A 26609-nucleotide genomic window follows, 5' to 3' on the forward strand; every position below is an offset into this window, starting at 1 on the left:
GCACAGCTATTTTCAGGACTCTCCAGCGATGTTCGATCGGGTTCAAGTCTGGGCTCTGGCTGGGCCACTCAAGGACATTCAGAGACTTGTCCCGAAGCCACTCCTGCGTTGTCTTGGCTGTGTGCTTAGGGTCATTGTCTTGTTGGAAGGTGAACCTTCGCCCCAGTCTGAGGTCCTGAGTGCTCTGGAGCAGGTTTTCATCAAGGAGCTCTCTGTACTTTTCTCCGTTCACCTGTCCCTTGATCCTGACTAGTCTCCCAGTACCTGCCGCTGAAAAACATCCCCACAGCGTGATGCTGCTGCCACCACCATGCTTCAATGTAGGGATGGTGCCAGGTTTCCTCCAGACATGATGCTTGGCATTCAGGCCAAAGAGTTAAATCTTGGTTTCATCAGACCATAGAATGTTGTTTCTCATGGTCTGAGAGTCCTTTAGGTGTCTTTTGGCAAACTCCAAGTGGGCTGTCGTGCCTTTTACTGAGGAGTGGCTTCCGTCTGGCCACTCTACCATAAAGGCCTGATTGGTGGAGTGTTGCAGAGATGTTTGTCCTTCTGGAAGGTTCTCCCATCTCCACAGAGGAGCTCTGTCAGTGATCATCGGGTTCTTGGTCACCTCCCTGACCAAAGCCCTTCTCCCCCGATTGCTCAGTTTGGACAGGCGGCCAGCTCTAGGAAGAGTCAGGGGTGTCAAACTCATTTTAGCTCAGGGGCCACATGGAGGAAAATCTATTCCCAAGTGGGCCGGACCGGTAAAATCATGGTATATATAACTTAAAAACAACAACTTCAGATTGTTTTCTTTGTTTTAATACGATCAACATAAAACATAAAGCTGGAGCCTGAGGACAGTGTGTCCAAAATAGTACAAGCACAACATCACTATTTATCATAAAACACCTCAAGTTTATTTGAAAATTCTAAAGAAAAAGAACACACAAACACACAATGCCTCAGTGATTCACAGAACTGTTTCACAGATCACAGAACTATATCAGGGTGTCATTTCTCAGGCAGAAATGTAGATAAAAATAATGAAATCCTGTTCCCCAAACAAGTGCAAGAACCACAGAGTCAAGAATAGGTTAAATATACAAATAAAATAAAAAAAATTTAAAACAATAGTACATCAACATAAAAACATATAAACATAAAGCTGGAGCCTGAGGACAGTGTGTCCAAAAGCACAACATCACTATTAATCATAAAACACCTAAAGTTATTTGAAAATTCTGAGGACAAAGAACACACAAACACACAATGCCTCAGTGATTCACAGAAGTATATCAGGGTGTCTCATGCAGCACTTTAAGTGGGGTTGCATAGTTTATTTGACTCCTGATACCTGGCATCTTTTAGCTTTCACCAGCGCATCAATATCAGGCGTCACATCCTGAGTGGCAGCCAACTTCAGGATGTGATTCAAGTGCTTGTGCGTGAGCCTTGAGCGCAGCTTTGTTTTATTTATGCTCATTACAGAGAACTTGCTCACAAAGATATGTGGTTCCAAACATGCACAACAGTTTTGCAGCGAGGGCTGTCAAGTTGGGGTAACCTGGCAAGAGATTCTGATAAAATGTGTCCAAGCCAGCTGCGGCAAATTTGCCCTTCAAATCCGAGTCACACTGCAAGTCTATTATTTCAAGTTGGATGCTGACGGGCAGATCAGAGGGATTCACGGTGAATGGCGAGCAAAAAACTTTGAAGTCTTTCTCCAGTTCACCAAAAATCTGAAAGCGTTGCTCAAACTCCCGTAACAGTCCCGTTATTTTATATTTGAACCGCTTCATGTCTGCCACATGTTGGGTTGCGCACACATTTTTCAGACGGGAAGTGAGCTGCATCACCACCGGCAAGTTGCGTCTCCCAAAATGACAGCTTCAACTTGAAAGAACGTATGCTGTCATAATACTGCGTGACAACTTTGTTGCGCCCTTGCAGCTGTTTGTTCAAGTTATTCAGGTGCTCTGTAACATCCACCATAAATGCAAGGTCCTGCATCCATTCTGCGGAATGAAATTCTAACACTGGTTTGCCCTTTTCTTCCATGAACTGTTCAATTTCTTCTCGTAAATCAAAGAAACGCCTCAGCACCTCGGCTTAACCATCTTACCTCAGTGTGGTATGGCAGGCTATAAATGTGGTCTTTCTCTCTGAGAAGGCTGTCAAACTGACAGTGATTCAGGCTTCTGGATCGGATGAAATTAACAGTTTGGATGACCACCTTCATGACGTTATCCATCTTTAATGACTTGCAACACAAAGCCTCCTGGTGCAAAATACAGTGAAAAGTCCAAAAATCACATCCTCCATTTGCAGATTGCACTTTCTCTCTGAACTTTGTCACAACGCCTGCTTTTTTCCCGATCATTGAGGGCGCACCATCTGTAGCCAGGCTGACAGCGCGGGACCAGTCCACTCCGACCCTGTCCAGCGCGCCGACGAGTGCGGTGAAAATATCAGCTGCTGTCATTGTGTCTGTCATCGGCACCAACTCCACGAACTCCTCGGTGACGGTCAATGTGTCATCAACTCCGCGGATGAAAATGGCCAGTTGTGCAACATCTGTAATGTCCGTGCTTTCATCAATTGCAACCGAAAACGCAATAAATGACTTTACTTTTTGCTTCAACTGGTTGTCCAAATCCACTGAAAGATCGGAAATCCTGTCTGCAACTGTGTTTCTTGTCAGGCTGATATTTGCAAAAGCCTGGCGCTTTTCAGGGCACACAATCTCCGCTGCCTTCATCATGCATGTTTTTACAAATTCACCCTCACTAAATGGTTTTGAAGCCACTGCGATTTCATTAGCAATGAGGTAGCTAGCTTTCACTGCAGCGTCACTGATGTCTCGGCTGTGAGTAAACACAGACTGCAGTTTCTTCAGACCCGCCAACAGTTCATTCACCTTCTCTCCGCTGTCCTTGAAAGATGTCATATTTGTCGGCATGAAGACTCACATAGTGGCGACGAAGGTTATATTCTTTCAGCACTGCAACATGCTGTGAACACACCAAACATACAGCTTTCCCATTCAATCCCGTGAATAAATAGGAGGATGACCATTTTTCTTGGAACACTCTGCACTCTGCGTCCACTTTTCTCTTTTTTGACAGAGACATATTGGGGCAATGAGGGTGCCAAAGCACATAATGTTAAAAGTAGAAGCCGTGATAAATATTGCGGGCAAAACAAAGTAGCTCATCCGGACTGGCTGCACTTGCTTGACCTACTTGCTCTGCCCCGGTATAAACAGTTTGCTTGCTTCACACAATTGCTATTGCGCCATCCAGTGGACGCAATTGGAACAGCAGTTTATTTTATTGATTATAGCTAATTTGTATACTTTACAAAATCATCTCGCGGGCCGGATTAAACCCGTTTGCGGGCCTGATCCGGCCCGCGGGTCGGACGTTTGACACCCCTGGTCTAGGTGGTTCCAAACTTCTTCCATTTAAGAATGATGGAGGCCACTGTGTTCTTGGGGACCTTCAATGCTGCAGACATTTTTTGATACCCTTACCCAGATCTGTGCCTCGACACGATCCTGTCTCGGAGCTCTACGGACAATTCCTTCGACCTCATGGCTTGGTTTTTGCTCTGACATGCACTGTCAAATGTGGGACCTTATATAGACAGGTGTGTGCCTTTCCAAATCATGTCCAATCAATTGAATTTACCACAGGTAGACTCCAATCAAGTTGTAGAAACATCTCAAGGATGATCAACGGAAACAGGATGCACCTGAGCTCAATTTCGAATCTCATAGCAAAGGGTCTGAATACTTATGTAAATGAGGTATTTCAGTTATTAATTTAATAAATTTGCAAAAAATTCTAGAAACCTTTTTTCGCTTTGTAATTATGGGGTATTGTGTGTAGATTGATGAGGAAAACAATTTATTTAATCAATTTTAGAATAAGGCTGTAATGTAACAAAATGTGGAAAAGGTCAAGGTGTCTGAATACTTTCTGAATGCACTGTAGATGAAGGGGAGGAGACTGGTTAAAGAAGGTATTTTAAGCCTTGAGGCCATTGATGCTTGGATTGTGTATGTGTGCCATTCATAGGGTAAATTTACAAGACAAAAGATTGAAGTGCCTATGAATGGGGTGTGGTAGTAGGTGCCAGGCGCAACGGTTTGTGTCAAGAACTGCAATGCTGCTGGCTTTTTCACGATCAACAGTTTCCTGTGTGTATCAAGAATGGTCTACCACCCGAAGGACATCCAGCCATCTTGACACAACTGTGGGAAGCATTGGAGTCAACATAAGCCAGCATCCCTTTGGAACATTTTCGATACCTTGAAGACTCCATGCCCTGACTAATTGAATGTTTTGAGGGCAGAAGGGAGTGCAACGCAATATTAGGAAGGTGTTTTTAATGTTTTGTACACTGTGTATATCCGTACAGCATTTTCACATGCTTTTTTTGCAGTTCAGTTATTTGTGTTGTTCATACCATCCTAGGAAAGTTTTTTTTTCATATTGTAGCCGAGTTTGTTGTCGTGTGTGTCCTCATTCAATCTCTCCTCACCCAGGACCGCAACTCCCCTAATCAGTCCGGCCCGGTGGTAGCCCCTGAAACTGTCTCTGCCTCCCTGGCCCCCGGGAAGCCCGCCCCCTCCTCGCAGCTCCAACAGCAGCAGACTACTTCCCCAGTCCCCGGAGGCCCCACCCCTCCACCTCAGACTACCGGCCTGCTTGCCCCGCCCCCGGGCGAAGACGAGGACGAGACGTGGCGCCAGCGCAGGAAGCAGTCCTCCTCTGAGATCTCGGCCGCTGTTGAACGTGCCCGCCGGCGCCGAGAGGAGGAGGAGCGAAGGATGGAGGAAGAGCGGCGCGCGGCCTGCGCTGAGAAGCTGAAGAGGCTGGATGAAAAAGCCCAGCAGCAGGGTGGTGGTGGGAGCAGCGGAGGCTCCAAGCCCTCCAGTCTGGACGGCAATTCCACCACGGCCGGATGCCCCAGCCCTTCACTGTCTGCCACGGCCTCCTCCCCCAACATCAGCCAGCCCCCGTCCCCCTGCGTGGACCTTGAGGAGCCCCCCCTGGCTGCCCAGGCTGTGACCAGGGACCTAGTGCCAGGGCCCAGTCCCACCGACAGACAGAGGGCCAATAGCAACAGCAGCTATGACTCCAATGCTGGTGAGTTTTGACTAGAGCTGTGGAGGTCATGAAATTGTCAGCAGGTGATTGTCATGCAAATAACTGCAGATCGCACGGTAATTTACCATTAATTAACATGTTTAGCATCTCCTGGCTTCCATGCATAGCCTACAAGCCAATGACGCGGCGCTTTGGAACATCCATATTTTAAAGTCTAATAAATCAATTTAATAAAGCCTACACATCACAATAAATCTGTTATTTATTTTAGACAGGTCTAAAGAATCATGAAATGAAGAAAATATTGCCTATTTCAGAAGAACAGAATAGCATATTCTGAGTCGTCCTTATGTTAGGCGCTGATCTGGCTATGCCTTATAGCTGTGGGCTACACTAGTTGAGACAAGATTTGCATATCATTCCCGTGGCATTATTTTATAGTAAGAAGAATAAGGCATGAGCTCTGCTGTTTCTTGCGCAGGCTGCACACACTTCATCAGTCTTTCATTCACCATTGGACAAGCACTTGATAATATTCTCACCCATCAGACTATTCTCAATTTAATCTGGTCTTTACATATAGCCTAATAATATATGTGTGGAATTATTTTTTTATTTAGAATGCCCCCATGTCATCCGTAGCGAATGGACTTTACGTGACGTTTAGTTTTTAATATGCCAGCATAGGCGGCGCATCCATAAGGCTAGGGGAAGCTACGCTTTCCTAAAGTAAATTGAATTATACTGAACAAAAATATAAACACAACAATTTCAACGATTTTACTGAGTTACAGTTCATATAAGGAAATCAGTCAATTGAAATAAATGAATTAGCCCTAATCTATGGATTTCACATGACTGGGCAGGGGCGCAGCCATGGGTGGGCCTGGGAGGGCATAGACCCACCTACTTGGGAGCCAGGCCCACCCAATCAGAATGAGTTTTTCTCCAAAAAAGGGCTTTATTACAGACAGAAATACTGCTCAGTTTCATCAGCTGTCCGGCATGCTGGTCTCAGACGATCCCGCAGGTGCCGGATGTGGAGGTCCTGGGCTGGCGTGGTTACACGTGGTCTGTGGTTGTGAGGCCGGTTGGACGTACTGCCAAATTCTCTAAAACGATGTTGGAGGTGGCTTATGGTAGAGAAATTAACATTCAATTCTCTAGGCAACAGCTTTGGTGGACATTCCTGCAGTCAGCATGCCTATTGCATGCTCCCTCAACTTGAGACATCTGTGGCATTGTTGTGTGACAAAACTGCACATTTTAGAGTGGCCTTTTATTGTCCCCAACACAAGGTGCACCTGTGTAATGATGGATTAACTTGGCAAAGGAGAAATGCTCACTAAAAGAGATGTAAAAAAATATATAGAAAAAATAAAAGTGTGCACAAAATTGGCGAGAAATAAGCTTTTTGTGCGTATGGAACATTTCTGGGATCTTTTATTTCAGTTCATAAAACATTGGACCAACACTTTACATGTTGCGTTTATATTTTTGTTCAGTATAAATTGCCAAAATTATATAGCCTAATTAACCTACTACTGTCTATACAGAAATAAATAAAGTAATTCAAAATAGGCTATTAAAGCATGATTTGGCCACAGGATCATTAGCTTATTTTAAAAAAATAAGTTATGGATTGTTCTAAATTGCATAGCCTACAGTCAGAAGGAAAGGCAGTGCGCCAAATACTAAATGCATGATTGTTGAGTTGCGACTGTCATTGAAAAGTAGAGGCCCAGACAGGCATATCACAATATTTAAAAATACAAACGCGGGAAAACATAGTTTGGAAAGGAAAATGGTTATAGCTGTAAAGAGAAGACAATGAAGACTATAATCTGTCTTTTAGTTATCAAAATTATCAATTTAATTGAGAGAACAGTATAGCCTATCTTATTGGCACCAGCCTATGGACAACCGCATTTTTATTGATCTTTGTCAGTATCAGCAGAGTAGACTACCCTGTCATTTTTCGTATTAAAAAAGATTCTGCTAATGTCTCCATTCAAATAAAGTGTAGTAGAATAGCATGAAATGTTTTCATAAAAGGCCACATTTTTTCAGTGCAAAGAAAGAAGAAATCTGATAAAGCCTAGGCCTACTTTACACTATACGCGCACAGCCATGCATTGAAGGTCTTTTTTACGAACAGTGATTGAGTTATTATTAGCCTAAATTATGACTATGTTCTCATCGCATTACAAATAGTACGCTATCTTACATAAGTCTGCAAATGCAATGATGCATTGGAATGCTTTATTAGGGCCCCGTGTAGCTCAGTTGGTAGAGCATGGCGCTTGCAACGCCAGGGTTGTGGGTTCGATTCCCACGGGGGGCCAGTATGAGAAAAAAAATTATGCACTCACTGTAAGTCGCTCTGGATAAGAGCGTCTGCTAAATGACTAAAATGTAAAATTATAAAGTTGAATTTGTATGGTGAAAATTAGCTTCCCCAAACTTGAAATTTACGCGCTGCCGGCTACACCAGTTATAAAGCAGATTAATGTGATTAATTGTAAGAATTGAACAATAAATATAGCAGCACAAGAAAGATGGGATCCACTTTTAAATAGTGGCCTGTCAGAACTGTTTTCACACGCGATTGCGCAATGACTGGGCTAATAAGAAAACATTTCACTAGGCTCTGTAGGATATGTGCTCTCCAACCGTGTTTCAGGGGTCGTAGGCCTATAGGCTACGTTTGGAGTTATTTGTCCACTTTAGTTAAGATACAAACCTCATCAAAACGTATAGGCCTATGGGCTAGGCTACATGATGCATGTGACTATGATTTGAAAAAGTAATTAACATTTTAGTCATTTAGCAGACGCTCTTATCCAGAGCGACTTACAGTTAGTGAGTGCATAAATTTTTTATGTACTGTTTCTTGCCTGGGACTGCACACGCTGTCACCTATCAGACTATTCTAAACGTAATCTTGTCTTTACATATACTAAATAACGTGTGAAATTTGTTATGATTTAGAATGGGCCATTATCATGCACCTGTTGGTTACAGGGGCAGGGGGAAAAATACATGTAATCCGTATTCACTTAAATAGCAAATGGAGGATGCCTTTCCTGCTGCTCATTTTCATGTCAGCCCAGGTAGGCCACTCCAGTTATAAACTAAAGCAATGTGCTTAATATTAGGAAAGCTGAGAAATAAATATAGTAGGCCTAGCCTATAGAAAGCTGATGGGATCCTCCTCTTTTTAATAGACTCCATAAAAACATTGTTTTGTCACGCAATTGCATAGCCTATAGAAATGTTGCGCAACGTGGGCTTATGGGCTCTCATGAAGTGTTTGCATTGATGTTAGAGTAATTAGAGGGACAATCGAGCGCTGAGTACCAGGCCATTAGCGAATGGCAGCTAGTATATTGGGTTGGCTACTAATGACTCAGCGGCATCAGAGCGCAGTTTTCAAGAAGCCTATTTACTGTGACTAAATGGTGACATGGAATTTGACTGTGGTCATGACTCGTGACTGCCAGTGTGGTGGTAATACGGTCACTGTAACAGCCCTAGTTTTGACACGGCATTCTGGTGTTGTCTACCTAGTTCAACTTGGTTAGACATTTGATGTGGGTATCTCTAAAAAGGTATGTTTGGGCCATAGACAAAAGGCTTCTATGGATTTCGCCAAACGGTTGTGAATCTTTGAAGTTGTCTTTTTGTCACATATTAAGTTCACAATAGTACCTCTACTGACCTTTCTTAAAATTGTATAGCACATTACTTGGTGTCATTCACATCTGCTTACCTCTTCCAACAACCAGTGGTATATCATTGCTATATTCTCTCCCCTTCCTCTATCCAGACGCCCAGGTGTGTCCCCAGCCCACCACTCCTCAGCTGCAGCAGCCTCCTCTGGAGGTCCTGGTGCCTGGGGAGGGGAAGGAGGAGATGCTAGGTAGTGCTCACGTCCGCAGCGGAGGAGGTGGTGGTGGAGGAGTGGTAGACCCAGTGAAGGTAGAGAGCATGGGAGGAGGAGCAAGTCGCCAAGCCAGCGGCCCCCCCGGACAGGGCTACTCCAAGTACCAGAAGTCCCTGCCTCCCCGCTTCCAGAGACAGCAACAGGTCAGTCTAATAACCTACTGAAGTCATTACCCAATGGTAAATCTATGGGTAATGATCTTATGGACAATATTTATCTTTGCTATGCTGCTCCCCAGTTTGCAGCTCCACTGAAATATATATTTAATTGGTCACTGGAAAACAGTCAATTTCCAAATGTATGGAAGCATGCTAAACTGTGTCTAATCCCAAAAGACAACAAAGAATCCCTTACGCCTGCCAATAGTCAACCAATCAGTCTACTCCCTTCAATCAGTAAAATATATTAGAGGGTATATTGAGTAAACAAATAAGGGAGTACATGGAAAATAATGATTTGATCACAGCCAATCAGCATGCTTATCGCAAAAACCATTCTACTACCACTGCATTGGTTGACATGACTGATCAATGGCTCAGTGCTATGGATGATGGCAAGTTTGTGGGTGTACAATTTCTAGATTTTATTGCAGCATTTTGATTGTGGGTCATGAAATACTTTCAACTGACGTTTTGCATTGTCTAAACGATAAGAAAATAAGTCATAAAATGGCGTGAATTCACAATTCAGATATGGTCCTGCGTATTACCCAATTATGTATATAAACCATTTGTAGTCCAGGCTACCTAGCAGACGGCTCTCACCTTACTGCAGTCCCCCACCCACTCCGCAACGATGGTATTGAATGCCGTTTTAGGTTCTCTGCTGTGTCACTCTCCTCCATGTTCTCAGTTGTCAGTGCATGGGACTTCATGTTCCACGTCTCTTCAATGTGATTTTACATTTTAGTCATTTTAGCAGACGCTCTTATCCAGAGCGACTTACAGTTAGTGATTACATTATTTATTTTTTTATACTGGCCCCCCGTGGGAAACGAACCCACAACCCTGGCGTTGCAAACGCCATGCTCTATCAACTGAGCTACATCCCTGCCGGCCATTCCCTCCCCTACCCTGGACGACGCTGGGCCAATTGTGCGCCGCCCATGAGTCTCCCGGTCACGGCCGGCTGCGACAGAGCCTGGATTCGAACCAGGATCTCTAGTGGCACAGTTAGCACTGCAATGCAGTGCCTTAGACCACTGCGCCACTCAGGAACCACTGCAACCAGTGATGGCTGGTTGCAGTGATGTATGACAGCCTGTTCATAGATGTCCAACAATTTGTTGTTACGCCACGTTTGTACTCGCGCTTTGTACTTGCAGAGCAATCGTACAGTTTCTTCATCCAGGCAGTCATTGTTTTTTGACATGGCATCTTGTAGTCTGGTTGTAGATATGCCATCAGGGCAGTGAAGCAGACGTCCTCGACCATTGACAATGGCTGCATATCAACTGCAATAATTTCTGTAATATATTTGGGGTGGCCAATAGCGGCGATGGCATCGTATATCACAATGTTTTATGGGTACATAATCACGATATGACAAAGGTTGACATCGCCCAACCACGCACGTAGAGCTGGGCGATATGGCCTAAAATGAATACAAAAATTATAATCTAATTTATGGGCGATTCACAATATAAACTGAGTGTACAAAACATTACGAACACCTGCTCTTTCCATGAGACTGACCAGGTGAAAATATGATCCCTTATTGATGTCACTTCAATCAGTGTAGATGAAGGGGAGGAGACAGGTTAAAGAAGGATTTTTAAGCCTAGAGACAATTGAGACATGAATGTGTGACATTCAGAGGGTGAATGGGCAAGACAAAACGGGGTATGGTAGTACAGTGAGGGAAAAAAGTATTTGATCCCCTGCTGATTTTGTACGTTTGCCCACTGACAAAGAAATGATCAGTCTATGATTTTAATGGTAGGTTTATTTGAACAGTGAGAGACAGAATAACAACAAAAAAATCCAGAGAAACGCATGTCAAAAATGTTATAAATTGATTTGCATTTTAATGAGGGAAATAAGTATTTGACCCCCTCTCAATCAGAAAGATTTCTGGCTCCCAGGTGTCTTTTATACAGGTAACGAGCTGAGATTAGGAGCGCACTCTTAAAGGGAGTGCTCCTAATCTCAGCTTGTTACCTGTATAAAAGACACCTGTCCACAGAAACAATCAATCAATCAGATTACAAACTCTCCACCATGGCCAAGACCAAAGAGCTCTCCAAGGATGCCAGGGACAATATTGTAGACCTACACAAGGCTGGAATGGGCTACAAGACCATCGGCAAGCAGCTTGGTGAGAAGGTGACAACAGTTGGTGCGATTATTCGCAAATGGAAGAAACACAAAAGAACTGTCAATCTCCCTCGGCCTGGGGCTCCATGCAAGATCTCACCTCGTGGAGTTGCAATGATCATGAGAACGGTGAGAAATCAGCCCAGAACTACACAGGAGGATCTTGTCAATGATCTCAAGGCAAATTGGAAAATTATGTGGATATATTGAAGCAACATCTCAAGACAATTGTCAGGAAGTTAAAGCTTGGTGGTGGTGATTCTAACTGACCTAAGACAGGGACTTTTTACTAGGATTCAATGTCAGGAATTGTGAAAAACTGAGTTTAAATGTATTTGGCTAAGGTATATGTAAACTTCTGACTTCAACTGTATGAAATAACACATATGGAATCATGTAGTAACCCAAAAAGTGTTAAACAAATCTAAATATATTTGAGATTTTTCAAATAGCCACCCTTTGCCTTTATGACAGCTTTGCACACTCTTGACATTCTCTCAAGCAGCTTCATGAGGTAGTCACCTGGAATGCATTTCATTTAACAGGTGTGCCTTCTTAAAAGTTCATTTGTGGAATTTCTTTCCTTCTTAATGCGTTTGAGCCAATCAGTTGTTGTGACAAGGTATACAGAAGATAGCCATATTTGGTAAAAGACCAAGCCCATATTATGGCAAGAACAGCTCAAATAAGCAAAGAGAAACGACAGTCCATCATTACTTTAAGACATGAAGGTCAGTCAATACGGAATATTTCAATAACTTTGAAAGTTTCAAGTGCAGTCGCAAAAACCATCAAGCGCTATGATTAAACTTGCTCTCATGAGGACCGCCACAGGAATGGAAGACTCAGTTACCTCTGCTGCAGAGGATAAGTTCATTAGAGTTACCAGCCTCAGAAATTGCAGCCTAAATAAATGCTTCACAGAGTTCGAGTCACAGACACATCTCAACATCAACTGTTCAGAGGGGACTGTGTGAATTAGGCCTTCATGGTCGAATTGCTGCAAAGAAACCACTACTAAAGGACACCAATAAGAAGAAGCGGACCCTGCTTGGGCCAAGAAACACGAGCAATGGGTATCAGACCGGTGGAAATTTGTCCTTTGTTCTGGAGTCCAAATTGGAGATTTTTGGTTACAACCGCCATGTCTTTGTGAGACGCGGTGTGGGTGAACGGATTATCTCCGCATGTGTATTTCCCACCGTAAAGGATGGAGGAGGAGGAGGTGTTATGGTGTGGGGGTGCTTTGCTGGTGACACTGTCTGATTTATTTAGAATTCAAGGCACACTTAACCAGCATGTCTACCACAGCATTCTACAGCGATATCCCATCTGGTTTGTGCTTAGTGGGACTATAATTTGTTTTTCAACAGGACACTGACCCAACACACCTTCAGGCTGTGTAAGGGCTATTTTACCAAGAAGGAGAGTGATGGAGTGCCGCTTCAGATGACGCAGCCGGCCGCGACCGGGAGACTCATGGGCGGCGCACAATTGGCCCAGCGTCGTCCAGGGTAGGGGAGGGAATGGCCGGCAGGGATGTAGCTCAGTTGATAGAGCATGGCGTTTGCAACGCCAGGGTTGTGGGTTCAATTCCCACGGGGGGCCAGTATTTAAAAAATATATATGTATTCACTAACTGTAAGTCGCTCTGGATAAGAGTGTCTGCTAAATGACTAAAATGTAAATGTAAAAATGACCTGGCCTCCACAATCCCCCGACCTCAACCCAATTGAGATGATTTGGGATGAGTCGGACCGCAGAGTGAAGGAAAAGCAGCCAACAAGTGCTCAGCATATGTGGGAACTCCTTCAAGACTGTTGGAAAAGCATTCGTCATGAAGCTGGTTGAGAGAATTCCAATAGTGTGCAAAGCTGTCATCAAGGCAATTTAACACTTTTTTGGTTACTACATGATTCCATATGTGTTATTTCATAGTTTTGATGTCTTTACTATTATTCTACAATGTAAAAAATAGTAAAAATAAAGAAAAACCCTTGAACGAGTAGGTGTCCAAACTTCTGACTGGTAGTGTAAGCTTTGTTGCACAATTTTAAGTCAATACACTACATTTCAAACAGTCAGGAATCTAATGTAAAATTATACCTAGGCAAAATTATAAGCCTTCCTTCCACAACCATAAGACCAACTAATAATGTCATTATTTTATAAAAATAGTTTATCCTGCTTTTTTTTGCAATAATCACTGATCTGTCTTTAATGTCTATCTATGAAAATCCCCTTTTTGTTACACATTGAACCAAAACCATGCACATCTAATAATGACCAACTTCTTGTAGAAGGTATTATAGAAAATGAACACAGGACTCATAAACCATCTCTAAACACCCGCCTACGTGCTAGTGAGTAGCCAGCTAATCTTTTTTAGTTTGTCTAGCCAACTTGGATCTATTTTCTAGCTAACAAGGTAGAACAGTTGTGAACCCTCCTCTCCGTCTCCAACTGTTTGAACTGTCCACTTTGTTTAGAGGTTGAAATCAAGTGGCCTACCTGGCTAAGAAGATACTTATTTCTCAGAATGAGAATGAGTTGTAAATTCCTTACATAAATGTGTATTTTTATGCTCATTACACGTTTATGAAACAGACTACACAGCTAGCACGTCTGTGGCTAAAATGCTGCCTGCTAGCGGTACCGCAAGGCCGCGCGCAACAAACTGAGCGTTAATTTTCCAGAATCAATGTTCATTGAGCAGGGTCTGTTTTAGTAGGGTCTGCTCTCTGTCAATGTTGTTAGTTGAGACATAAGGGTATCCTCTGTTAAAGTAAAATGTCTCAATGTGTTTCGGTGTACATATGACTGATTTCTATTGGACCAAACCTCAAATGCAAATAGCGAGTTGAAACTGCTTGTCAGAGAGGAAGACGTGATCTTTCATCTTTGTTGTTGTGAGTGGCTTGGTGTGTGTGTGTGTTTTAGTGGGAAAGTGCACACCGCAAAGAAGGAGCGAAGGAGACGCGACCAAAAAGACAACATGAGAACAAGCGGACATAAAAGCTCATAAAAACGAAATAATGTGATTCTTGCGATACAGCCATTTGGAATTTTGCGCTAAAACGTACATTCAAATTAATCAAATTAATGCTATATCGCCCAGCCCTACACACATGATTAAGTCTCATTGGATAAAGCATCTGCTAAATGGCATACAGTGTATTCGGAAAGAATTCGGACCCCTTCACTTTTTCCACATTTTGTTACGTTACAGCCTTATTCTAAAATGGATTAAATTGTTTTTTCCCCTCGTCAATCTACACACAATATCCCATAATTACAAAGCAAAAACAGCTTTGTAGAAATTTGTGCACATTTATTAAAAATAAATTACTGAAATATTACCTTTACATATGTATTCAGACCCTTTACTCTACTTTGTTGAAGCACCTTTGGCAGCGATTACAGCCTCGAGCCTTCTTGGGTATGACGCTACAAGCTTGGCACACCTGTATTTGGGGAGTTTCTCCCATTCTTCTCTGCAGATCCGCTCAAGCTCTGTCAGGTTGGATGGGGAGCGTTGCTGCACAGCTATTTTCAGGTCTCTCCAGAGATGTTTGATCGGGTTGAAGTCCGGGCTCTGGCTGGGCTACTCAAGGACATTCAGAGACTTGTCCCGAAACCACTCCTGCATTGTCTTGGCTGTGTGTTTAGGGTCGTTGTCCCGTTGGAAGGTGAATCTTCTCCCCAGTCTGAGGTCCTGAGCGCTCTGGAGCAGGTTTTCATCAAGGATCTCTCTGTACTTTGCTCCATTCATCTTTCCCTCGATCCTGACTCGTCTCCCAGTCCCTGCCGCTGAAAAACATCCCCACAGCATGATGCTGCCACCACCATGCTTCACCATAGGGATGGTATTGGCCAGGTGATGAACGGTGCCTGGTTTCCTCCAGACGTGACGCTTGGCATTCAGGCCAAAGAGTTCAATCTTAGTTTCATCAGACCAGAGATTCTTGTTTCTCATGGTCTGAGAGTCCTTTAGGTCCTTTTGGTAAACTCCAAGCGGGCTGTCGTGCCTTTTTAATGAGTGGCATCCATCTGGCCACACTACCATAAAGGCCTGATTGGTGGAGTGCTGCAGAGATGGTTGTCCTTCTGGAAGGTTCTCCCAACTTCACAGAGGAACTCTGGAGCTCTGTCAGAGTGACCATCAGGTTCTTGGTCACTTCCCTGATCTCCCCCGATTGCTCAGTTTGGACGGGCGGCCAGCTCTAGGAAGAGTCTTGGTGGTTCCAAACATCTTCCATTTAAGAATGATGGAGGACACTGTGTTCTTGGGGACCTTCAATGCTGCAGACATTTTTTGGTACCCTTCCCCAGATCTGTGCGGCGACACAATCCTGTCTTGGAGCTCTACGGACAATTCCTTCCACCTCATGGCTTGGTTTTGGCTCTGACATGCACTGTCAACTGTGGGATCTTATATAGACAGGTGGTGCCTTTCCAAATCATGTCCAATCAATTGAATTTACCACAGGTGGATTCCAATCAAGTTGTAGAAACGTCTCAAGGATGATCAATGGAAACAGGATGCACCTGAGCTCAACTTCGAGTCTCATAGCAAAGGGTCTGAATACTTTTATGTAAATACGTTTTTTTATTTTTTATAATCTAAAACCTGTTTTCGCTTTGTCATTATGGGGTATTGTGTGTAGATTGATGAGAAAAAAGTAATAATTTAATCAATTTTAGAATAAGGCTAACGTAACAAAATGTGGAAAAAGTGAAGGGGTCTGAATACTTTACGAATGCACTGTGTATTATAACATCTCTCCCACTCTGTGTCTTCAGGAGCAGCTGATGAAGCAGCAGCAGCAGTGGCAGCAGCAGCACAGCCAAGCAGCCCAACAGAGCCAGCAGCAGCTCCCGCCCCAGCAGCCTCAGCAGGCCCCCCAGCAGCAGGGCCCTTCTCCGGGGGCCACCGCTCAGACCCAGGGTCCGAAGCAGCAGCAGTCAGGGCCCCTGCAGTACCCTCCACAGGGCTCCATGGGCCGCGGCCCCCCGCCCTTGCCCATGAACTTTGACCCACGCTGGATGATGATGCCCTACATGGACCCCCGGATGATGCAGGGGGGCATGCAGGGTCGACCTCCAGGGCCCATGGACTACTACCCGCCCAACATGCAACATGCAGGTGGGTACTCATGGTATTGTGGTTTGATACATGAAATGCTAAGTCAAGGAGTTGGCATTTTGTCATAGGGCTGAATCTGAATTTGCAGGTCAATGGCAGATTTGTGCAAACCAGATCAAAATGTAGGATTTAGTCCATAGAGATTATGATAATGCAATAAAGTTTATATGCTATAAGAAATTTACATTACATTTTAGTCATTTAGCAGACGCTCTTATCCAGAGCGACTTACAGTTAGTGAGTGCATACATTTTCATACTGGCCCCCCGTGGGAAACGAACCCACAACCCTGGCGTTGCAAGCGCCATGCTCTACCAACTATACAGGGCCCAGAAATGGCACCAGGTTGCCAGCCAAAATGTTTATAATTGAGTATGACTTTTTTCTAACGTGACACCCATCTCTGTTGCAGGGATGATGGGGAGAGAGCGCTCTGATTCGGGGGGCTCTGGTTCGGACACCTTTGACAGGCAGCAGCACCCGAGACACCCCCACCGTGGGACACCTCCCATGGACCCAAAACTGGCCTGGGGGCCCGAGGTGTTCCCCGGGGGCAGCGAAGGCAGGGGACTGAGCTCCCCTCTGAGACCGAAGCAGGCACTGGAAGAGGACGATGTCAGTGGCAAAGGGCCTAGGTAAGACAGAGGTCAAATGTATCTCACGATCATTTAAAGGTATACTTTTGACCCTTTATCTACTTCCCCAGTCTGATGAATTTGTGGATACCATTTTTATTTCTCTGCATGCAGTTCGGAGGAAGTTGCTAGTCATTGCACTAACGCTAGTTAGCGGTGGCTCGTGAAACTACCTCTAATTTCCTTAATACTGGAGACATAAAAATTGTCTCCACAAGTTCATCTGACTCTGTGGAAATAGATCAATGGCGGATCCCGAAGGATCCCTTTAATTGTCAAATCATACAATATGGTTTGAATAGGAAAACATGTATTAGTTGAAATCATATGAGATTATAAATATATGAATTCAGTCTGTTTTATGAGTACAGGATACGGTTTCCATAAGTGTTTTATTAAATCCCCGATTTTTATTTTAGGAGTGACACCCCTCCAGTCCGTGGTATGCGAGAGGGAGGGCCAGGGCCCATCCAGCAGCCCAACTCTGGCTCGGGCTCCTCCAACCAGACCCCACCCCCTGTGGGCACTCAGGTGGGGGGCCAGGGAGGAGGCAGCCACCACCCCCACCACCACCAGTCCTATATGGGCGGCCGGGGAAACTACAGCAACTTCCCCGACCAGGGCTCCCGCATGGCTCCCCAGCAGCAGCAGCAGCAGAGGGGGAGTGGTGGAGGCTTCAGCCACCAGGATGAGGGCCAGGGCCACAAGGGTGGCCAGCAACAGGGACAGATCTGGGGGGTCTCCCACCCCCACTACGACCGCAACGGGCGAGCTGACCTCTCCTCCCTGGAGAATAACAACCTCCACCACCCTCAACACCAACAACACCATGGTCATCAACAACACCAAGGCCCCTCCCACTTCCCCCTCCACCCCCACAAGCCCGAGAATGGCCGCGGTGAGAGAGGAAGCGAAGCCCCCAAGAAGGGTGACCCCTCGCCCCCGCTCCAACAGCCGTCCCTCTCCTCTTGCTCATCCTCCTCCTCCTCATCATCCTCGGCCAGGGAGGACGGCAGCGGCAAGGCGGTCTTGCATCTCCTCCCACCTCAGCGCAAGGCCGATACAGGAACCGGGCAGAGACATGAAGCAGGAAGCAGCAGAGAGATGAAGCAGGATAAGATGGGCCCTAGCCACAGCCACTCTCAGTCTTCTGTGACGTCTCAGCAGTCCCATCCTCAGTCCCAGCAGCAACCCCAACAGCAGCAGAGGCAGGGCCAGGAGCAGCACCACCACCGTGACCCCAAGCCCAACCAGCGGGAGAAAGGGGGGAGGGAACACAAGACTGAGACCCAGTGGGGGCCACGGCCCGGCAGCAGCAACGCAGGAGGCCCCTCACACAACAGGAGAGCAGTGGGCGGAAACTCCCGCGGAGGGGAGGATTCATCCAATCACCCAACAGCGTCTGACCACAACAAACCCTCCGGCGGCCAATCGGGTGGCGGCAACACCAACAAGAGGGCAGGGCCTATCAAGAGGCCTGTGCTGAAGGAAATGAAGAGAGAGGGAGGCGAGGGAGGAGAAAAGACCAGTGGAGGAGGCTCTGGAAAAGACAAAGAAGAAAGACAAGATGGAGGCCATTCATCAGTCAAGCAGGAAACATCCTCCGGCCCACAGAGCTCCTCTGCAGTGTCTGGTAAAGAAGAGCCGGCTCAGACCGGTCCCAAACCCAGAAACGGATGGAAGGACCGAGCGGGGAACGAACGAGGAGGAGTGGGCAAGGGTCACAAAGACTGTGTCAACCCCACCCCCTCATCAGGGTACTCCGGCCCCCCTTCCAACAGGCGGGACAGAGAGCGCTCGTTCGAGAGGGGCGGGGGTGTATCCTACCATGGCGTCTCGGCCCGTGGCAGCAGAGCCAGCAGAGGACGAGGTGGCGAGTTCTACGGACGCGGCCGGGGTTACCGGGGCACTTACACGGGCACGGCCGGGGGTGGCAGCGTTAGCCGTGGCAGGGCAGCAGGCAGCAGGAGCAGCCGGGACTACCGAGCTGGCGGAGGCTACCACCAGGAATTCAATGACGAGGCATCGGGGGGAAGGCGCAGCCGAGGGGGGTCGCAGGCCAACCCGGGGCGCACCCGTAACCACAGCGAGACCCGCAGCGAGGGTTCTGAATACGAGGAGGTCCCCAAGAGGAGGCGGCAGAGGGGGTCGGAGACGGGCAGCGAGAGTGCCGCCAGCGACCTGGCCCAGTCGGACAAGGAAGACCGCAAGTCCAGCACCAAGAATGGCAGCGGCACAGATAACTTTACCAGTGGCGGCTCCGTCCCACCCAGAGGCTCCCAGGCCCGGGTGTTCACCCCCAGAGGCGTACCCTCTAGGAGGGGCAGGGGGGGTGGCGGCGGCGGGGGAGGAGGAGGCGGCAGCATCTATAGAAGTGGTGGAGGCGGAGGAGGAATGGCTGGAGGTCACAGGTCAGGATCCAGGGCCGACCCTCAAGGCTGGGCCACCAAGTCCTCAGCCTCGGTCCGCAAGCAGCAGGCCCAAATGCAGTCGTCCGCACCCAAAGACACGGGTCGTGGAACCAGCGGGGAGAAGGAGAAGGCAGCGGACGGAAGCCAAGCTCAGAATCAGGGAGGAGAAACCCCTCCACAATCTATCCTTGCTGCACCTACTCTAGCCCCACAGGACTCCATGGAGAACGGAGGAGTTGGAATCCAGCAGTCCACGGCTAATCCCACTACAAACTCCAGCGGCCCCCTTCCTCTCCCTCTCTCCGGCCCGGACGGGCGTGGCTTCCCTTGCGTCCCACGGGATGGCTTTGAGCGCCCCCCGAGACGCCGTCGCCACGGGCGCTCCCAGCACCAACAGGACAAGCCACCGCGCTTCCGCCGGCTGAAGGAGCGAGAGAACGCCGCTCGCATCAACGGAGGAGGAGTCGGGGTCATCGGAGGAGGACGACCTTCCTCGCCCTGCCAGAATTACATTCAGGATGTCACCGACGGCGCTCACAACGCGGTGCCCACGACCGGCACTGCCCCCAACGCTAACCACAATGCTACCACAACTACCAACAACAACAGCAGTACCGGCGGCCATCTTGGAAACGTAAACAGTCACCACCATCACTACAACCAGGGCAACTCCGGCCCTGCCCACTCTCAGCGTCACCACAACCACAACCCAGCAGGGGGCGCCAAATCACCTGACTTCTCCAACCAGAACTCAGACCAGGCCAACGAGGAGTGGGAGACAGCCTCTGAGAGCAGTGACTTCACAGAGTTCCGGGAGAGGGAAGGAGGAGGAGGGAAGTCCTATTCCTCCCATCACCATCATCACCCACCCGGAAGAGGAGGTGGAGGCGGAGGCGGGGGGGGAGGAGGGGTCGGAGAGCGAGAGATGACTGCGAAGGAGCAGGCGGCAAACAAGAGAAGCTTCTCTAGCCAGCGTCCTGGTATGGAGCGACAGAACAGGAGGGTCAATGCTGGAGGAAGAGAAGGAGGAGGGGGAGGAAGAGGCCCGCGGGGCCCGCCCAGTGGGGGAGGAGGCGGAGCTGGAAACGGAGGGGGCCAACGCGGCGAGCGCCGTGGAAACTGGCCCTCCCCCAAAAACAGGAAGTGAAGTGGAAGATCTGGAAACATTTCAAATGCATCACCCCCGCCCACCCCTCTTCTTTATCCCTTTCTGTCTCTATCATTCCTTCAGCCTCTATCTGTTCTCATCCCTTAACATATTAGCACATTATTGTACAATACATAGTTATGGAGACAGTGTACACACTCACGTTAAACCCCTCCTCGCTTCTTTCTCTCTTCATCCATCTGCTATCTACCGTCCGTTATTGTAGTGTCACTCTGCTCCCTCCCTGTCATGCTCCCCCCTTTTCAGTTGTCCCCCCCACCCTCCAGAAATCCACCCAAATTTAGGTTTCAGCAGACACGCTTGTTCTGAACGCACACCTCTTTTGACTGAAAACATAAAAAAATAAACATGTTTGCATTTACAAGCACAATATGACATATAACAGACATACACAACCACGTGCAGTAGTGTGTGTGTACGCAGTGTGACATGTCATGATAAACATGTTGGAGGAATTGGCTAGCCAGGAGAAGGCAGATTTTTATATTGATGTTACCTGTGTATATTTCTACCACGGTTGGGGTGGTATTCGGGAGGGCAGTTATCTGCATTATATTTTCCCATATGGAGGGGGAGGGGGGGGGGGGGGGGGGGGTTCTTCTTTTAACAAGAACAATTGTACCATAGATTATAAAAAATTCTCTACCTTGTTTTTTCCCTCTCCTTTGTCAGTTTTGTTTCAGCCCCCCCCCCCCCCCCCCCTAAAAGGTTAGGGATGTGTATTTTTTTCTTCTGCAAAGCAGGTCATTAAAATACATTTTTATACAACTCTCACCTCCCTCTGAGTTTTTGATCTCCTGATCTGTTTAATTACTGTGACAGCCACAACAGACCAATTGAAGTACTACTGCTCACCCATCCACACTCCTCATATTGATTGTGTCTCTATCAATGTCTTTGCTGCTTGTTCAGAACTAGGCGGTGTGATTTAGTTTTTGTTGACCTGCTCTTATTACTTTCCATTGCTCTTTTGGTCCTGTTAGATAAAAGGCTCTCTCAACATAGCATTCTCTTCTCCGTTTTGCAGAAGAAAGATTCTCTCCTGTTCATTTTGAAGTTTTTAACCCTAAGAAGACTGAATTGATAGCTTGAATGCTTTATATATAGATATAAACATTTTCCATTTTCTGTGGAGGCCATTTTTTTTCTCAATATATATTCTCATTACATTTCTTGTCAGGGAAAAATGTGTTCAATGAAAATGCAAGTCACATTGCGAGAAGTAAATACAAAGTTATTTGCTCTTATTTTAAGATACTGTTTGACTATTCTTTTTACTTTGAGAAAATATTTTTTGCTTCAAGAGGTAAGAGTCCACACCTATAGTATAAAGAAATGATTGGTGTATTTTTATTGAGCAAAGTTACATTATGCACCAGGTATTGTACTCTTGTTACAGTGCTAAGTTTGGCCATCGGCGTATTGTACTTTTATTATATTTACTCTGCTGTCCTACTCAATGCAGGAAGGCTCTCTACTTAAACACAACGAACTGCACTGTGCTGTAGAAGAGACATCTGTAACAAAAGTAAGGCAGGCAAGAGCTCCATATTGAGGAAGTATTTTCAAAGCGTACATTATTTCAAGATGGCCTTTCTAAAACCTCGATGGCAACTATATAGCTCAATTGAACTGAATCTTGGACTATGGTGGGCAGGGGTAAGGGTGGCCTGTTGTCACACCAGTGATTTCCCACATTTCCAAATACATTTGCAAGGTATAATATTATTCTCCAAGAGTGTTACAGGGAATACATGGGTTTAGAACTTTTGATGTCACTGACAGATGTATCACACAACTACAAAATGGCACACAGCTTGTTTTGAACATTTGATGGGGAGTAGCATCCACATTGAAATAGATCAAATTATAACTTCATCTGCATAAATGTTTCACAGCTTGTAAGTTGGGGTTTGTTTACTGACAGCCACCGTTTTAAGATTAGCTTTGGGATGTCGTGAGTAGGGCATTTGAGTGTGTGCATTTGTGTGTGCGTGCATTTTCTGGTGTGTATAATATCTTATGTGGATGGCGAACACTTCTGCCTTGTTTGCCCACACTTAGTTTTAACAACTATATTAAGACAATTCTACCGTTTTTTCTTATATACATTCACGTATATACATTCAAGTGTGTGTATATGTTTATCCAAATGAAGTACATAATCAGTTCTTTGGGTGTATTGAAATGTTTACCATACACTCTAAGGCAGGCAAAATGAAGTGCGTATATATTTGGACTTCTACTAAGCATGACCACATCCATGGGTGCAGCTCAGCTTGCCTGCGAAAACATTGGTAGCCATACACTTAACACAGGCTCGTATGAGCCATGCATCCTTCCTTAACTCTTACTATTAATGTTCTCATATTGTATGTACCCATGTTTAAAGAAAAAAAATAGTGTATTCCTGAAAACCTCAAAGATTGTACTATATTTCCAGCATCACCAAGGTACCTGGAGTGGTTAAAGCTGTTCTATAATTTATGGTTTATTAATGGAACCGTAATATACACACATGTATGTATGTATATTGGTATGTATCTAAGTTTTTGTCTACCCCCAACTTACATTCCCACAAGCAAATGTTGCCATTTTTTAAGTTCAAGGGAGCAATGTACAAGCTGAGGAGTGTCTTATTATAATAAAATTATACAGAGAAAGTTAAATAAACTTCTTTTGTTTTAATGGAAAATCTGTTTTTGTTTGAGTTTATTATGATGAATAGCCACCCCCTGTAAAGAAGAGGTGTACACTCAAATTAAATCAAATTATTTTCACCACCTGGGAAATGATAGGTGGTTCTCTGCACTGATACGTACAGTGCGTTCGGAAAGTATTCACACCCCTTGACTTGTCCACATTTTGTTACGTTACAGCCTTGTTCTATAATTGATTAAATTGTTTTTTCCCCTCATCAATCTACACACAATACCCCATAATGACAAAGCAAAAACTGGTTTTTAGAAATGTTAGCAAATGTATTAAAAAACTAACTGAAATTACATTTACATAAGAATTCAGACCCTTTACTCAGTACTTTGTTGAAGCACCTTTGGCAGCGATTACAGCCTCGTCTTCTTGGGTATGACGCTACAAGCTTGGCACACCTGTATTTGGGGAGTTTCTCCCATTCTTCTCTGAAGATCCTCTCAAGCTCTATCAGGTTCGATGGGGAGCGTCGCTGCACAGCTATTTTCAGGTCTCTCCAGAGATGTTCGATCGGGTTGAAGTCTGGGCTCTGGCTGGGCCACTCAAGGACATTCAGAGACTTGTCCAGAAGCCACTCCTGCATTGTCTTTGCTGTGTGCTTAGGGTTGTTGTCCTGTTGGAAGGTGAACCTTCGCCCCAGTCTAAGGTCCTGAGCGCTCTGGAGCAGGTTTTCATCAAGGATCTCTCTGTACTTTGCTCCGTTCATCTTTCCCTCGATCCTGACTCGTCTCCCAGTCCCTGCTGCTGAAAAACATCCCACAGCATGATGCTGCCACCACCATGCTTCACCATAGGGATGGTGCCAGGTTTCCTCAAGACGGGATGTTTGGCATTCAGGCCAAAGAGTTCAATCTTGGTTTCATCAGACCAGATAATCTTGTTTCTCATGGTTTGAGAGTCCTTTAGGTGCCTTTTGGCAAACTCCAAGCGGGCTGTCGTGTCTTTTACTGAGGAGTGGCTTCCGTCTGGCCACTCTACCCTAAAGGCCTGATTGGTGGAGTGCTGCAGAGCTGGTTGTCCTTCTGGAAGGTTCTCCCATCTCTACAGAGGAAGTCTGGAGCTCTGTCAGAGTGACCATCGGGTTCTGGGTCACCTCACTGACCAAGGCCCTTGTCGCCCAATTGCTCAGTTTGGCTGGGCAGCCAGCTCTAGGAAGAGTCTTGGTGGTTCCAAACTTCTTCTATTTAAGAATGATGGAGGCCACTGTGTTCTTGGGGACCTTCAATGCTGCAGATGTTTTTTTGGTACCCTTCCCAAGATCTGTGCCTAGACACAATCCTGCCTCGGAGCTCTACGGACAATTCCTTCGACCTCATGGCTTGGTTTTTGCTCTGACATGCACTGTCAACTGTGGGACCTTATATAGACAGGTGTGTGCCTTTCCAAATGCCCAATCAATTGAATTTACCACAGGTGGACTCCATCTCAAGGATGATCAATGAAAACAGGATGCACCTGAGCTCAATTTCGAGTAGCATAGCAAACTGTCTGAATACTTATGTAAATAAGGCATTTCTTTGTCATTATGGGATATTGTGTGTAGATTGATGAGGGCAAAAAAAGTATTTAATCCATATTAGAATAAGGCTGTAACGTAACATGTGGAAAAAGTGAAGGGGTCTGAATACTTTCTGAATGCACTGTAGCTAATAGAACGCGTTTGTAAACCCGCTACAATCATGCAGTACAGTGTACAGTCAAGCAGTTTAGCAGTTACACCGGTGGCAATACATTAGTCAAACCAAAAGCTTACCTTGACTTGGAAGAGTTCCAGTGTTGGATAGTCATAGCCAGCTAGCTAACATAGCATCCCTCTGTTTGAGTCGGGTGTTTGAGTAGGCTAAACTAGCTAGCTGCATTTGCCAGCTAAGTAAGTGAAAGTGGGAAAAAAAGGACAAAATATATCTAGCTCTCTCTTGCTCCTCCCTTTTTGAAGAAATGTATTTGTTTAAAACTGTTCAACTATTGTCTTTCTCTTTGAGTCAACTCACCACATTTTATGCAGCGCTAGCTAGCTGTAGCTTATGCTTTCAGTACTAGATGAATTCTCTGATTGGGTGGCCAAAATGTCAGTTCATGCTGCAAGAGCTCTGATAGGTTGGAGGACGTCCTCAGGAAGTTGTCATAATTACTGTGTAAGTCTATGAAAGGGGGTGAGAACCATGAGCTTCCTTGGTGTGGTATTGAAGTCAATGTACCCAGAGGAGGATGAAAGCTAGCTGCCCTCCAGCTACACCATGGTGCTACCCTATAGAGTGCTGTTGAGGCTACTGTAGACCATTGCAAAACAGTGTTTTACTCAATTATTTGGTGACGTGGATATACAGTACCAGTCAAAAGTTTGGAGTCACCTAATCATTCCAGGGTTTTTCTTTATTTTTACTATGTTCTACATTGTAGAATAATAGTGAAGACATCAAAACTATGAAATAACACATATGGAATCATGTAGTAACCAAAAAAGTGTTAAACAAATCAAAATATATTTTATCTTTTAGATTTTTCAAAGTAGCCACCCTTTGCCTTGATGACAGCTTTGCACACTCTTGGCATTCTCTCAACCAGCTTCATGAGGTAGTCACCTGGAATTCATTTCAATTAACAGGTGTGCCTTGTTAATTTGTGGAATTTCTTTCCTTAATGCGTTTGAGCGAATCAGTTGTGTTGTGACACGGTAGGGGTGGTATACAGGTCAGTCAATACGGAAAATTTCAAGAACTTTGAAAGTTTCTTCAAGTGCAGTCGCAAAAACCATCAAGCGCTATGATGAAACTGGCTCTCATGAGGACCGCCACAGGAAAGGAAGACCCAGAGTTACCTCTGCTGCAGAGGATAAGTTCATCAGAGTTACCAGCCTCAGAAATCGGCAATTAACTGCACCTCAGATTGCAGCCCAAATAAATGCTTCACAGAGTTCAAGTAACAGACACATCTCAACATCAACTGTTCAGAGGAGACTGCGTGAATCAGGCCTTCATGGTTGAATTGCTGCAAAGAAACCACTACTAAAGGACACCAATAAGAAGAATAGACTTGCTTGGGCCAAGAAACACGAGCAATGGACATTAGACCGGTGGAAATCTGTCCTTTGGTCTGATGAGTCCAAATGTGAGATTTTTGGTTCCAACCACTGTGTCTTTGTGAGACGCGGAGTAGGTGAACGGATGATCTCCG

The 26609-nt window shown here is 45.7% G+C and overlaps 1 protein-coding gene across 3 annotated transcripts in view; it reads left to right on the plus strand.

Annotated features, from left to right (window-relative positions):
- The window catches only part of LOC311132645 (protein PRRC2A-like), a 42234-nt gene extending 20933 nt beyond the window's left edge, over positions 1-21301 (plus strand). For all 3 annotated transcript variants that reach the window (XM_084165905.1, XM_084165907.1, XM_084165906.1), the window contains 5 exons: positions 4538-5141; positions 8932-9191; positions 16167-16509; positions 16922-17144; positions 17564-21301. In XM_084165905.1, coding sequence (XP_084022031.1) covers positions 4538-5141; positions 8932-9191; positions 16167-16509; positions 16922-17144; positions 17564-20702 — 4569 coding nt within the window. In that variant the 3' untranslated portion in view covers positions 20703-21301. The remainder of the gene's footprint in view (positions 1-4537; positions 5142-8931; positions 9192-16166; positions 16510-16921; positions 17145-17563) is intronic.
- Positions 21302-26609: the final 5308 nt, after the last annotated feature.

Source organism: Coregonus lavaretus, assembly GCF_964263955.1.
Source record: "Coregonus lavaretus genome assembly, chromosome: 7".
NCBI lineage: Eukaryota > Metazoa > Chordata > Actinopteri > Salmoniformes > Salmonidae > Coregonus > Coregonus lavaretus.